General features: G+C 46.1%; 1 protein-coding gene and 1 long non-coding RNA gene across 3 annotated transcripts; one reads left to right on the top strand and one right to left on the bottom strand.

The window, feature by feature from the left end:
* Positions 1–13,919, bottom strand: Chp2 (calcineurin-like EF hand protein 2). Of its 2 annotated transcripts, XM_011241899.1 has the most exons (9): positions 13,842–13,919; positions 13,420–13,500; positions 2,762–2,991; positions 1,991–2,063; positions 1,801–1,881; positions 1,560–1,690; positions 1,377–1,438; positions 586–708; positions 125–418 (listed from the first exon to the last, which is right to left on the bottom strand). In XM_011241899.1, the coding sequence occupies exons 3-9, from the start codon at positions 2,826–2,828 to the stop codon at positions 365–367; spliced, it is 591 nt and encodes a 196-aa protein (XP_011240201.1). In that variant the 5' UTR covers positions 2,829–2,991; positions 13,420–13,500; positions 13,842–13,919; the 3' UTR covers positions 125–364. The 2 variants fall into 2 exon arrangements, with proteins under 2 accessions (NP_081639.1, XP_011240201.1); NM_027363.1 differs by lacking the exons at positions 13,420–13,500; positions 13,842–13,919 and having other exon boundaries at positions 1–418; positions 2,762–3,044.
* Gm51496 lies at positions 703–4,821 on the top strand. The gene is made up of 2 exons (XR_003946871.1): positions 703–789; positions 4,467–4,821. It is a non-coding gene; the product is annotated as a predicted gene, 51496 (long non-coding RNA).
* Positions 13,920–15,006: the final 1,087 nt, after the last annotated feature.

Here is a 15,006-nt window from a genome sequence, read left to right as displayed (position 1 = left end):
AGCCAAGCTGAGAACCCCAGGTGACAAAACTCAATTCTGGTGACACCATGCTTGTCCTTGGATCCAGCTGTCCCTAAAGGCAACTACTTCCAGGCTGTCTAGTCACAGGCGTGTGTCACTCTTCTCACGTTTTTTTTTTTTAATCAGGTCACTTTGGGTTGGCCTTTCAGCCACTTGCAACCAAATCACTGAGTGATTCACAAATCTGAGAGCAAATGAGACTTCAGCACACATTCTTCCAACTTCCTTTCCTAGCCCTAAGCAAAGTTTCAAAGTAGAATATGGCTTGTGGGATCCTGCCTCCAGGGGACCCAGGTAGGTAAATCCCAAGCCCACAGACGTCTACGTGAGTCAGACACAGGGGTCACTTCAGGATCCGGATGCTCATTTTTTGTTCGATGTTCATCTTCTCTAAGGACTGGGGAGAGATGGGCGAGGTCAAGACAAGAGGCTTGAATCTCAACCCCTCCCCTGGAGTCCTAGCATCTCCCAGAATGCACCTCTCCCCGGTCTCTCCCATCCTCCAGTTAATTGTATTTCCCTACCCTTCTGTCCCAGGCACTCCTGATCTCAACCCCTCCTAACCTTGGTGAACTCCAGGAAGGACACAGCCCCATCCCCGTCCTCATCAGCTTCCTGCACTGTACGGTCTGTGATGCTCTCCAGCTGCTCATCCGTCACCTGGACCCCAACCATGAGGCGGAGAACCTGGGAGGGGAGAGAAGAGGCAGTCAGAGAGAAGAGCCACAGAGGCTGCTCCTCCAGCCCCAGCCTTGCCCACCTCATCCCGTAAGTTATAACCAATTTTTTTCTCACGCACTTTTCACCATCAAACTCAATTTCCCCTACAGCCTGTAGTAAATGCCTGGCACTGTGTCACTGTCTAGTTGTATAGCCCAATCGACACCCATCCTCCACTCTACAACACCTTACTCTCCACCCTAACTTTATCATCTATCCCAGAGTCTTGGCACTAATGACATTTGGACCTAGATAAGTCCTTGATGTGGAAGGCTGTCCTAGGTGTTTGGGTGTGTATAGCAGTATTGCTGGCCCATTCCTGGTAAAAATCGATTGGGTGATCTCTTCCCGGTAATGACAACTAAGTATCTCAGATACTGGCAAGAGGCGGCATTACTCCCAAGTTGGGAATCTGAGCTCTATTCCCAGTCTCTTACCTATTTCCTCCCCACCCCTTGTCCTAACTAACCCAACCCCAGCCCATCTCAGGTCTTACCTAACACACAATCATTTGCAACCCCAGTCATCATACACACACACACACACACACACACACACACACACACACACACACACCTCCATTTAACCATCCTGCCCTGCCCACATCACATCTGATGCAGCCATGGTCTTCTGACCTGTAGCATTTCATTCCTGGAGATCTTCCCATCCCGATCCAGATCATAGAGCTGAAATGCAACTGGGAAAGGAGAGGGAAAAGGAAGTGAGGCTCCTGAGCTGACAATAAGTCCTCACCAGGCTCACGGGGGGGGGGGGGGGGGGGACGGGGGGGGGGGACGAGGGGGGGCGCACACACTCACAGCGCAGTTTGTTCATTCTGCTGTTTAGGGGTTCAGGTTGCTTGGGGTCTCGGAGTGTGGCATCTTCTTCATCTATAGGTCGAAAATAAGCCAGGACCCTGGCAAAGCCTGCGAAATACAGTCTCTGACTTCTAGAGGGACAGGGATGGAGAAGGTCAATGGTCACCCAAGCTGCCACCATCTGAAGCCTCACCTCCCACCCACGTCCATTTCCCCTCCGGTCAGCCAGTAGAGACTTCACCCGTTGGGGAAGAAGCTGTCTATAATGCGGTCACCCAGTGGATTCACAGCCAGTGCTCCGATCTGCTGGAGGTCTAGGCGGCTGTGAAGACAAAGCAAGGAAGGCAAAAAAGGAGGCAGATGGAGGTGTCAGTGAGGGGATGGGGCCAGAAAAAACAGAGGCAAAAGATCTTAAGATCTGTTCTGCTCACCTTAGGAAGCCCTTTTCATCCCTGTCCAGGGCTTGGAACCGGTGGTAGAGGCGGAGCAGGCTGGCTTGCGAGACTGCGGAGAGGAGGTGGGGATGAGTCCGCAGAGGACTCACAGGTCTTTATTGCCAGGCCCCTTGTGACTTGGGGTGCGCTGTAGAAACCCCGGCCAGGGGGCGTGGGCGAGGAACAAGAGGGCTTATTCTCATCTTTAACGCCCCCCCCCCCCAACATAAAAGGGTCTTCTATCTCTCCACCCTCAGCGCAGCTTCAACCACAAGGAAGAAGCTCACGGGCGAGGATAAAGGGAGAGAGTTACCCTTTGCAAGACCAGGTGTGTGGAGTCGACTCTGCTGGAGAAAGCTTGGCTCCAGAAAACACTAGGTTGGAGAACCCAGGAAGTTCCCAGAGCCCAGGATATAGCTCCCCCTGCATCTGTCCTCAGCTCAGCCTTCAGCCTCCAGCCGAGCTCAAAGACACCTGAGTGAATCTGGTCCATCAACCCGGACTGCCTCAAACTTGGCTCTCAGGTACCTTGCGAACCCGGACACTGGGTCTCGGTTTCCCAGCTCCAGAGGCGCAAATTCCCAGACTCAGATTCCAAACCCTCTAAGTCTCTGCGATCTGGAATACTCAAGCTACATTCTAGTGACACACACACACACACACACACACACACACACAAAACACTACACTACACTAAACCTCCTCCTGTGCCCGCCCACGAACTACTGGGCTGCGCTGACCACCACCACTACCAGCACCCATACTCACAGCCTGTCTCTCTGCGAATGTGCTCCACGTCTGGAATGAGCGCGATATGAGAGCTTCGTGAGCCCATGGCAGAGCCACAGGAGGAGACGAGCAGCCAGGGGAACCAGGAGTCCTCTGCTTCCTCTCTCCTCCCGTCCAAAAGGCGCGGCTGCCCAGTGGCCCCAGAGCCGAAGGTCACGGTCCTGGAGAGCAGCCAGAATCTAGGCGTTTTTCGCCTGCCACCTACAACTCTGGGAGAACAGAAAACAATGCCCGGAGTAGCAGGTCAGAGGGGAAGGCTGAAAACAACTGGTCGTTTCAGCCTGGAGATTGAGGTCGCCAGAGGCTGGGCAGCGATGCCAGGGCCCCGCCTTCCTCACGCCTGTGTGAGCCAGTTTTCTCCCAACACTCCCTAGACACAAACCCACCTCCTCCACAGGACCTCCCAGATCCGCTCAGCCAGTGCTGCTCACTCAGTTTAAATCCTACTGGGCAGGATGAAGATTTTCTTCTGGGGAGCAGAAGAGGGGGCAGGGGGCAGGGAGCAGGGACGGCTCCCTGGGCAGGAGGGATGGGGATGGGGAAGTCCGGGCTCCACTAAGTGGTACAGCATAGACGGGAATCCCAATTACGCTCTCCTTATTCTACATAAGGCCACGATGTTTTGTCTATGTGGGATTATCCTGTGGCTGAACTAATTCTTAAGATTCACGAAGCCTCCGGACACCAGCACTGAGGAGGTTGACGCAGGAAATTAGCCATGAGTGGGTGGCTACTCTGAGCTACATGTGTCCTAAGCCAACCTAGGCTTCCTTGTTTCTCAAAACAAACAAATGTGTTAAGATTTATCCAAAATCCAGACTCATGGATTCTCTGAGAAATCAGAAATTCTGGGGCTAACTTTGCGACTGAGTGGGATGGCATCACCTGCCATACAAGCCCAAGGCCCTGGGTTTGACACATTGCAGTGGGCTGGGGAAATTCCTAGACATTTTGATATCTCGAACAAGAGGCTATTTTCCACAGGGTTTGACACATTGCAGTGGGCTGGGGAAATTCCTAGACATTTTGATATCTTGAACGAGAGGCTATTTGCCACAGTGCCCAAACAACCCATGTTCACTCTCCCAATGTGACAACAGGTGTGTAACCTCTTAGGCTTCTCACCAGTTCCCAACACCAACAAGCTGAAGTCTGTGACCTGGCTTAAAATCCTAAACAGTCACCTCACAGTTGGCACATTCACACAGCATTCTATCAGAACATAAGCATCTGAAGAGGATGTGCTGAGACAGAAATGGAGAAGCACGGGCAGGTCATGAAGAACCGATGTCTATCTAGATCATATAGTCCATGTAACACCCAGAACCAGTATGCTAGAACTCAACTCGGAGAATTTGCAATTTTAGGGGCCCTATAAGAGCAAACTGAACACAACCTGAACTGTGGACAGGAATTTAGTGACATTCAATAAAGTATTTTTAGAAGAATCGAGGCCGAATTCCAGATTGATTCTCCTCGATGTTTGTTTTGAACAACAACATCCGTGGTAGGGTACCCTCAGGCGTAGGATGGGGCACTGTGCTGATACCTAGACAGCCCCCTGCTAACATTGTCCCACATGAACACAGGCAGGGGTGCCCTTTAACCCTTCTACCTTGGGTCCGTTTATTATCTATTAGGATGATATTAATAATGAAGCCTCCTCCTCCATTTCTGTGATTAGTGAAAGAAGAGTGTGAGGCAAGCTGGATGCAGGATGTCACACGCAGTGAGAGGCAAACAAATGCAAAAGGCAGCGTCTCATGCAACAGTACCAACAGAACAGCGCTACCAACAGAACAGCCGAACCAACAGAACAACGGTACCGACAGAACAACAGAGTCGGTTTTTTACTTCTTTGCACGCTTGACAGATTTCAACAGTAACAGTATTGCATACATTGAATGTTTCAAAGCATCTTACTTATTACTTGATCTCTAGTGTGAGAAACATAGATAATGACTAACTGGACCCTTGTTGCATCTATAAAATACTGCAGAGAACAAACAAATAATTCTACAGTATTTCTTTATCACAAATGATTGCCCCAGCACTTCTTTCTTCCGCTTCCTTTTTTGTCGTCTCGAATTTTCTAAAATAACAACTTGTTAGTCATCATATAGTACACTGTTCAAAATCAGCACAAGTTTCAATGGACATCAATTCTAATTAAGATTATATTTAAAAAAAAATACTAAAGACAGTAGCAAGGCCTGTCCCTGCACCTGGGGCTTTGCTATGTGCACTGTGAGTCCTTGCTAGACTTCACACTGTCGTGTATTGTGAACTGCTGAAAAGCACGCTGCCCTATTTCCTATAGCTATATGGGAACACCACAGTCATTAATAAAGGAAAAAAAGCTTAGGGCTGAAGAGATGACTCAGCAGTATAGAACACCTGCTCTTTCAGAGGACCCATGTTCAGTTCCCAGCACCCAAATGATAGTTCACAGCTGTTTGTAGCTTTAGGCATCGGGGACCCAATGCCTTCTTCTGGCCTTGGGGGATCCAGGCATGCTTGTGGTACACAGACATACATGCAGGCAAAACACCCACATGTAAAAACATTAAAAAGAATAAAGACTAAAATTTAGGTGGCATATGGTATCCCGTGCCTTTAATTCTAGCAGACAGAGGCAAAGACAGGTAGATCTCTGTGAGTTCAAAGCCAGCCTGTTTTATACTTCCAGTTCTAAGCCAACCATGCATACACAGTGAGAACCTGCCACAAAGATAGATCAATCAGCTAATGTGAAGCGGTGCATACCTGTAGTCCTGGCACATGAAAAGCTGAGGCAAGAGAACACTATCCAAAGTTAAGGGCTATCCTGTGCTACATAGTGAGTTCTGGCAGCCTGGGTAACAGTGAGTTCCTAACTTTAAAAATATAAAAGGAAGAAGGAAAAAAAAGATAAGACAAAATTGTCATTCATCTCTGGACTAGGAAGGTAAGGATCAGGTGGCTTTGTCTGAGTGTCTCTGCAGAGTCCCACATAGCTCAGGGCATCACATGACAAGTCCAACAGTGTATCCCTGCTTGGTGCTTCCGTGTTCTCATAAAGCCATTGACCCAACCTAGACCACTCAGGGAGCTGGAGCAGGGGGATCACAAGTTCAAGGCCTTCCTGTTCTACAAAATGGACTCAAGGCTAGACTGGGCAACTTAGAAACTGTTCCAACATTTAAAAGTAGGGAACTGGGGTGAGGAGGGGCAGCTCAGTGGGTAAGAGTTCTTGCTGTGTAAAAGTGAAGGCTGAGTTTGACCCTCTAAGATTCCTGAAGATGCTGAGCATGGCCATACATGTGTGCATGCACACACACATACACACATACACATGCACACATACACACATGCACATACGCACACAGACTTTATTTAATTTTCTTGTGTAAGGTGAAAGCTGTGTGGAAAATGTAGCTCTGGAATAGAAGAGAGCTTACCAACAAGCCTGTTGCCCTAGGTTCATTCCTCAATGCTGCTACAAACAGGTATTTAGTTTTGAAACTACCCTACATCATCCTATCTACAAGGGTTAATAACCATTTGGGAGAGAGAAACAGTCTATTAGTCTCCAGCCTGGGACAGAGACTCAACCCCAAAGAGACTTGAAAGTATTGATCTAAAGAATGCTTGCTTCACTTTCAGACTAAATAACTGGCAGGAAGGACACCAGATTCCTTTTCAGATGTCCCCAAGGACTAAAGAATGTGGGAAGCTATCCTCCTCCCCCACAAAACCCAGCCACACTCAAGGCCAGAGCTGGGAATTAGACTGAGCCCAGGAAGAAAGGAGCCCCTGATCCTATGCAGTAGTAACCTCTAGCAGGGTAAGAAAGGGGTTGCCAGCCTTGTCTCTGAGTCAACACTATGTTCAAATAAGTCATTCTAGTACAGTGACAAGCCCATATGCACATCCATCCCCAGGGGGACCCTGTGCCAGGAGGTCTTCATGCATGCAAGTGGAGTTTATACCAACTCCACACTGCATGCCTACATCTGTCCAGTTGTTTAGGGAATATTTCTGAAGAACCTATTATATGTGCTTCTGTGTGTGTGTGTGTGTGTGTGTGTGTGTGTGTTACTGGGGATGGAAACTAGAGCCTTGTTCATGAGTAAATGGTCTATGTCCTACCACTGAGCTACGTCCTCAGCTGAAGGTTTTTTTTTTTTTCTTTTACTTTGAAGTTTGCTAACTTTGGCAGGCAAGATGGCTTAACAGTTAAAGGCCCTGTCTGTCAAGCCTGAAGACCTGTGTTTGGACACCAGGAGGCACATGGTAGTAGACAAAAACCAACTCCTGGAATTATTTCTCTGAATTCTGCATGTATACAGTGCCTTTACACACACACTCATACAATTTTAATTTTTTGTTTAAGATTTATTTATTTTATGTGCATTAGTATTTTGCCTGTGTGAGGGTGCCAGATACCCTGGAACTGGACAGACAATTGTGAGCTGCCATGTGAGTGCTGGGAATTGAACCCAGGTTCTCTAGAAGAACAGCTAATGCTCTTAACCACTGAGCCATCTCTTCAGCCCTCAATTTTAATTTATTTTTTAAGTTGCTAGCTGTCTTAGTTAGGGTTTCATTGCTGTGAAGAAATGCCATGATCAAGATAACGTTTATAAAGGACAACATCTAATTGAGGCTGGCTTAATTTTTCAGAGGTTCAATCCATTATCATCATGGTAGGAAGCATGGCAACACTAGAAGGAACTGAGTGCTCTCAGTCTTAATCAAAAGGCAGCCAGGAGAGTGTCTTCTGCAGACAGCCAGGAGGAAGGTTTCATTCCACAGTGAGCAGAGCTTGAGCATAGGAGCCCTCAAAGCCTGGCTACACAGTGACACACTTCATCTAACAAGGCCACACCTCCTCCAAAACAGTGCCCTTTCCCATGGGCCAAGCGTATTCAAACCACCACACCAGCCACGCTTGATGAAGTTCCAGTTGAAAAACAAATGCTTGGGCTGGTGAGATGGCTCAGTGGTTAATACTGACTGCTCTTCCAGAGGTCCAGAGTTCAATTCCCAACAACCACATGGTTGCTCAAAACCATCTGTAATGGGATCTGATGCCCTCTTCTGGTATGTCTGAAGACAGCAACAGTGTACTTAAATATAATAAATAAATGAATTTTTAAAAAAGAAGAACAAATGCTCAAGAACACTCAGGAAAACATACAACTCTCACCACTCAATAAATAGCCCAACTTAAAAATGGACAGAGAACTGGAATAGAAATTTCTTCAAAGAAGATGTATGGGTGTCCAGATAAATGGAGAAAAAGACTCTCAACATCACTGACCTTCAGAGGATGAAGAATCAAGCCACAGTGAGATATCACTTCACAGTTACTGGAATGACTAGAGTTGATATCAACCAAAACAGAAGAAAACCACAAGTCTCAGTGAGGAGATGGGAAAAAATCAGAGACCTCGTGCATTGCTCATAGAAGACAAAATGGTGCATACATCATGGACAACAACTTTGAGATTTCTCAGTAAGTGAAAACTATCATGTGATCTAACAATCCTCTCCTAAGTATATACACAAAAGAATTGAAAAATATAAGTTCACTAGTCAGTGGGCAGATACTGCAACAACAACAAATACTAGTACCATGTGACCCAACTCTACCCTCTCCTGGGTATTTTTGCCTGAAGGATTCTTGAATCAGCTCATCACAGAGATGCTTGCATGTCTATAGTGATTAGTACACTGTTCACAAAAGCCAATATGGAAGCCAGCTTGGGTGTCCATCAACACATGAGGATGAAGAAAATATAGTGTATCGATATACAAAGGAATTTTATTCAGCCATAAGAAAAATGATATCATTGCATTTACAGGAAAGTGGGTGAACTGGGAATCATTATGTTCAATAAGATAAACCAAGCTCAGACAGGCAAGCACTGCATGTTTCGTACATTTATTATTTGTTTGTTTATTGTGGGGCCATTGTATGTACATGAAGATCAGGTGATGACTTAGATCAAGCCAGTAAGCAGCATCCCTCCATGGCCTCTTCCTCAGTTCCCGCCTTGAGTTCCTGCCCTAACTTCCTTCCGTGATGGACTGAAGCTGGAAGCTTAAGGTGAAATAATCCCTCTACCCCTTCAGGTGCTGTTGGCCATGTTCTTTATCACAGCAATCAAACCCCTAAGAAGTCATGGAGATTTGTCTCAGCCCTTTGGTTTTCAATGTTTTTCATTTCAAGAGTTTTATTTCCCAAGTGATCTTTTAAAATTATTCTTTGATGACTTAAATACACGAATACCTAAATTTTGGCCACCCCTATGCCACTCCATGCTTCTCATTCCCCTCCATGTCTTCCTCAGCTTTCTTATAGCATCCAGGGCCACCTCTCATCCCCTTCTCTGTCACACTGAACCTTCTCCTCCCAGCGAGTTCCCTCCTGCTTCCAGGTCTTTCCCTGTATGTGTGACCACCAAGTTTAGTAAGTTACGTGCATGACTATGAGGATGGGGGCAATTATAGGAACATGGGCAATTTAGCAGTAGCTATACCACTGAAAGAAATGGCACTCCCTTTCCCAGCACCCCTTAACTTGTCCATAGTCCCTCAGTGAAGGGTGGAGCCTTGTGAGCCCAAGCATGGTGAAATGGAAGGGGGTCCAATCTTGTGCGGTAACAACAGTTGCAGTGGGTTGGTGAGCAAATTGCCCATGGTACGTCAAAAGACACAGATTCACAGTGCTCCCTCCAAGTTCCTGGCTCTTACATTCTTCCTGCCCATTTGTCACGATGTCTCTTGAGCCTCAGATGCCACAGTCCCTTATTCTCAGTTCTTTGAGCAGCTGTGAGTCAATGCTTTAACCACCATCCACTACAGAAAGAAGCATCCTTGCTGGAAATATACTAAATAGGACATGGTGGTGGTTGCACATCTGTGAACATATAAATATCTGTTGGCGCTTTAAGTGGGAGAATCATAGAGTATACATATTATATTGTAATACAGTTGTTTTGTAATAATAGCTTGGAAAGCTCTGAAAACAAAGGAACTAAAGATAAACTTGTTCATATATATTCTTTTTTATTATTGTTATTATTTAGTTTTAAAGATAGGGTCTCACTATGTAGCCCTGGCTGTCCTGGAACTTATTCTGTAAACCAGGCTGGCCTCAAACACAGCGATCCATCTACCTCTGCCTAAGGCATATGCCACCACATGGCTCATACGGATTCTTAAACATACTAGTAAAAAGTTAGAGTCACCTATGTTGTAATGGTGACGGGACAGACAGGAAAAACAGACAAGAAGGCTCAGAGGTGAAGAGCGACAACTGCTCTCACAGAAGACACAGGTTTGTTTCCCAGCGTCCTCATGGTGGCTCACAACCCTCTGCAACTCCAGTTCCAGGAGATGAGATGCCCTCTTCTGGTATCCTCAGGCACCAGGCACATATGTGCTGCAGAGACATGCGAGCTGTGCATGCACACACACATACCCATACACGTAAAATAATAATAAATGTTTTTAAAAGAAGTGGACATAAAAGCCAGATCCCAAATATACATGAGAGTTTGTTGAGTGATTTAAAGTAACACTTTAAAACAGGCAAGTGGCTAGAGAGCTGGTTCAGGGGTTAAGAGCATTGGCTGCTCTTCCAGGACACCTGGGCTTTGATACCCAGCACTCATATGGTGGTTTACAACCATCTGTAACTCCAGTTCCAGGGAATCCAATGGCTTCTTTCCATGAGCAGCAGGCACACATATGTACATGCAGGCTAAATACTCACACATATAAAATAAATAAATATTTTTAAAGCAGTGGAAAAAACGGGAGTTATTTTTAACTCCCATTTTAGGACATCTGTCTTCATAGGGAAGAATAAAGCTGTGCCCCTAACATCGTAAACAAAATAAACAGAGATTTAAATGTAAAATGAGACTATATAAAGACAGAAGGAATCGGCTCTATTTTGTTAGTATCGAGCAGGAAAGGGACTTACTAAATGTGAAACAGAACAGAAATCAGAAAATATTATTAGATTCGACTATTGAAAATTTAAAACTCTGTCCTTGGACGTAGGATGTGGGGGAAGTCCTAGCTTTCATCTTGGGCAGAGCCCAGCTTCCTAGCTCACGTTCAACTCCATTCTCTAAAACTTGTGCCAATCCTTACACTGTGCGGGAAGCATGGACGTTCAGCTTGTGTGCAAAAAGGTACAAAACCAACTAAAATATAAAAGTTTTGGTGCCATAAGGCCGTCAGTTCACGTCCACCTTGGAAGCCTGTAACAGATATGTAAATACTACATGAAAAGGCATCTTTAATATACTTTTAAAATCATTTGAAAATAATTAGCCAAGAGTAAGAGTGTGTGTGTGTGTGTGTGTGTGTGTGTGTGTGTGTGTGTGTGTAAAATTAATTTCCCTTTGAGGGCACTTTGTCTTTTGAAGGAGGCTGGGTGTCAGGGAGGCAGGGATGCTATGTGGTTAGTGCCTCCTCCCAGCTGCGACATCTCGGGAGGCCATGAGGATGAGGTGAGGTGAGGTTCGCACATCCAAGTCAGGCCGGTGTGAGGGTACTGCCACCCCCACGCTTAGCCTGGACCGGAAGTCTCCTAGCTCTTGTTCTCAGAGTCTTGACAGGCGTACACACGTACGTGTATGAATACCTTTTTAGTAAGAGTTTCACAGTAAGCTGGTCTCCCCCTCTGCTTACTCCAAAGCTTACTGAGCCCGCGGCTCAGAGGCCTGGCCAGGAACAGACCTCTTCCACAGGCTTACAGCTTTTCCAGGCACCTTGAAGCATCAGGGTGGGCAGTCAGACTAGAGGCGGGCTGGGAAAAAGCACTGTTCTGCCCCCAAAAGGGCAGGTCTCCTGAAACTGCACTAATTCTTTATAGAATTATGAACACTGAATTTATTTTTTATAATAATAATAAAAAAATTAAAAATAAAAAAGAAAGAAAAATATGGAAGAAACCAACTTAACATCTATATAGGGAATGTATAGTTTTGAAAGGAATGAGATGAATGTGTTTTTCTTTTCTTCTGGGGTTTATTTTTCTTTTTGCCTTGGCTGGTTGGTTTGTGTAGAGAAGATTGGCGATGGTACTCTATTCCAGTCAAAAGTGAGGTTTTGTAGAGGGCCCAAAATTACTAAGTAATTACTAAATTACTAAGCCCACACCCCCTACCGAACCCCAGTTCTGCTGTGTGGGAAGTTCTCCGCCTGATGTCAAGGCAGAACCCCTGGTATCCCAGGAAGATGCTGGCAGTCTAGGGCCCCTGCGAGCATCAGGCACCAGATGTGTTTGGCACTAGGGTACCTGGCAGCCAGCAAGACTTAGCAGCCAGAGAACCAGGGTGATGCTTCAGTTTTGACCTGTGAGAGCGAGAGTAGGTGGCTTCCTTCTCCCTCCCTGGGGAGGACTCACCATTCACCTTCAGTCCAGGGGACTGGGGTTCAGGAGCCAGGGATAAGAACCTAGCCTTGTCCCCAACACTCCTGATGTTGCTACCTAAGAAAGTCTTCCCTGCACCCTTTGCTAGCCCAGTCAGTGGTCAGATTTGGAGGAGGACCCAACAGGAGGGTGTAACTGTGAGATAAAAATGTCTTGGTTGTACCAGTTTGTGGCTTAGCTTTGTATTTAAATAGCAAAAAAAAAAAAAAAAAAAAAAAAAAAGGAAATAAACTTCTTGAAACTTATTTGTCATCTTAAAAATAAAGCAAAAAAAAAAAATTATTGCCAGGCAAGTCCAAAAAAAGAATAAAGACTAAAAAAGAAAAAAGAAATTTTAAACCTCTATATACTGTATATGCATGACACATATTGCAATATATATGTAGCCAAAATACAACAGTGGTGTAGATATTCAGCTGCTATGCAAGGTAAAACACAATCTAATGGAAAGATATTGAGATAAGATGTGAACTAGGGTGAACCCAGTGAGGGGAGCTAGGAACCGAACTCATGTCTTCTGCAACGGCAGCAAGTATCCTTAGCCGCTTAGCCATCCCTCCAGCCCCGGGAATGCTTTCTCGGATGCAGACTGGAGGCACCCATCTCCCCTTTCTGCATACTAACACCAGTCTTAGTGCCACAGGTCATGGTGGAAGTGGGTTCCCACAAGAGTTGACTTTCTCTACAGATCTGTGCTTGATAACTGAAGCAATGCCTTTTTTTTTTTTTTTTTTTTTTTAACTTCAGCAGGAAAACTTGAATCTTGGTATAAGCCAGAGAGAGTGCCTTGGGGCCTTTTGGATGGCAATAGAAATAAAGGCTTTACCAGGAGGACTGAGCTATCTCTCTGCTGAAGGATTCACTAGGGAAGGAAAAGAGTCTCTGAACTAACAGGCGGGCACAGTGTGTGGATGAGGACTAGAGGGGTCATCACAGGACAGAGTAGACATGCGATGGGACTCAGGGAGTCCTCCCTGGGAGCACAGAAACAATGAAAACACAGTCATAGGGCAACTTGCGCACCCGTGCATACAGCCTCGGTTTAAGGCAGCTAGCAGTGGGGACAGTGGTGGCTTCCCAGCAACTCTTCCCTACTACGTACCACTCTGTGTTGCTATAACAGGATAGAACAAGCTGGGTAGTTTATAAATAATAGAGATACGTTTAACCTGCAGTTAGTTCTAGAGGTTAGAAGTACCTGGAGTGCAGCGCTGGCCTGTGGGAGGAGCCATCTTGCTTTCTTGCTGTGCCATCCCATGACAGAAGGACAAGTGACAAGCTGGAGGGTAGGGGATATATTAGTAAGAGGGAGAGGGAAGAGAGAGAGAAAGAAGAGGGAGAGAGAGGGAGGGAAGAGAGAGAGGTAGAGAGAGAGAGAGAGAGAGAGAGAGAGAGAGAGAGAGAGAGAACACTCTGCTTTTACAATGAGCATACCCTCAAACCAACTCCCAACAACAGCTAACCCATTCATGAGGACAGAACTCATGAGATAATCACCACTCCCTAGGCCCCACCCCAACACCTTTGCCCTGGAGAGATTAAACATACGATCTCCAAGACAGCATTCAAATCACAGTCCCTAACATCCAAACGTGCCCTGAAAAAGAACCCCCCACCAACCTCTGCAGGAATCACTGAGGCAGAGCTGTGGCCTTGCAGTGGAGGTGACATGGATCTTGTGACCCACAAGCCACCCTGACCGGGAGAGGCAGATCCTGAATGCAACAATTTTTTTTTTTTTTTTTTTTTAGCAGAAGAGGAAAGGATGCTGAGCAGACTAAACAACAGATGTCAACAGAGTGACCCAGTTATAAAGCAATGTTTACCCTCACTGCTCCTTAGTTTCCAAGCAGGGAGCACGAGACCAGGCAGGAACTGTGATTCGGGTTATGCAAGAAATAAGAAAGGCAGTTTTGGAGGCGCCTCAAAGATGCTTCTTGCTGTGGCTTTAAAGTCAAAGTCGCTCATGTTTAGAGCTTCAGTAAGCTGCAGGGAGGGTTAGGGTGAGATGGGGGTGCTATGGAAGATTATTAAGGGAAGGTAATGGGGGCTGGGGAGATGGCTCAGTGATGAAGAGTGCTTGCTGAGCAACCAGGAGGAAGGACCTGTTTTTAGATGCCAGCACTCACGTAACTAGTCAGGCATAATCTCCTGCGTACCTGTAACCTTTGCAGTGTTTTGGGGACAGAGGGGTGAGACAGGGAGAGTGTTGATACCGTCCTCTGGCTCTATGCACACATATGCACACACCACCACCACCATACACACACAATAAAAAACAATACATGCAGGCATGGTGGCACACACCTGCAACGCTAGCACTCAGACAGAAATACCCCCCAAGTTCAAGGACGGTTTGGGTTACAAAGCAAGATACTTTCTAAAATGGAGTGTGTATGTGTGTGTGTGTGTGTGTGTGTGAATGACACACATACATAGTTGAAATTAGTGTAAACTATAAAAGATCTGTGGTAAAAAGCGCCCCTCGATCCTATTTTTAAATCTTCATTCCAAGAGCAGCCACTTTACCCTCCTCCTTGTGGCCCTTACAGAATTGCTCATGACAACAGAAGAAAATAATAGGGCTCCCCTTATAGCAAAATGGGTCTTTTCTGGACGCTTCTCCCAACAGACCTCCTTTGACAGCTCATTGGTATAGACTGCCAAAGCTTCTTGGCTTCTTGGCTAGTATCAAGTGCAGAAATTGCCTCGTGCACTCCTGCAAAAGAAAAAACCATCAAGAGTAAGGAAATGCATGTTAGAGCCTCCTGGTACTGCAGTCCCA

Source organism: Mus musculus, chromosome 7, assembly GCF_000001635.26.
Source record: "Mus musculus strain C57BL/6J chromosome 7, GRCm38.p6 C57BL/6J".
NCBI classification, from domain to species: Eukaryota; Metazoa; Chordata; class Mammalia; order Rodentia; family Muridae; genus Mus; species Mus musculus.
The sequence above is the reverse complement of the archived record's forward strand: the minus strand, read 5'-3'. Positions and strand labels throughout refer to the sequence as shown.

Bases quoted from the DNA above. Each gene is read 5' to 3' on its own strand.
- Chp2 (XM_011241899.1), bottom strand. From the start codon at position 2,828: ATGGGCTCACGAAGCTCTCATATCGCGCTCATTCCAGACGTGGAGCAC. The intron at 1,882-1,990 runs GTGAGCAGAACA...TTGTCTTCACAG, and splicing joins GATGAAAAGGGCTTCCTAAG to CCGCCTAGACCTCCAGCAGA. The intron at 419-585 runs GTTAGGAGGGGT...ATCTCTCCCCAG, and splicing joins CCTTCCTGGAGTTCACCAAG to TCCTTAGAGAAGATGAACAT.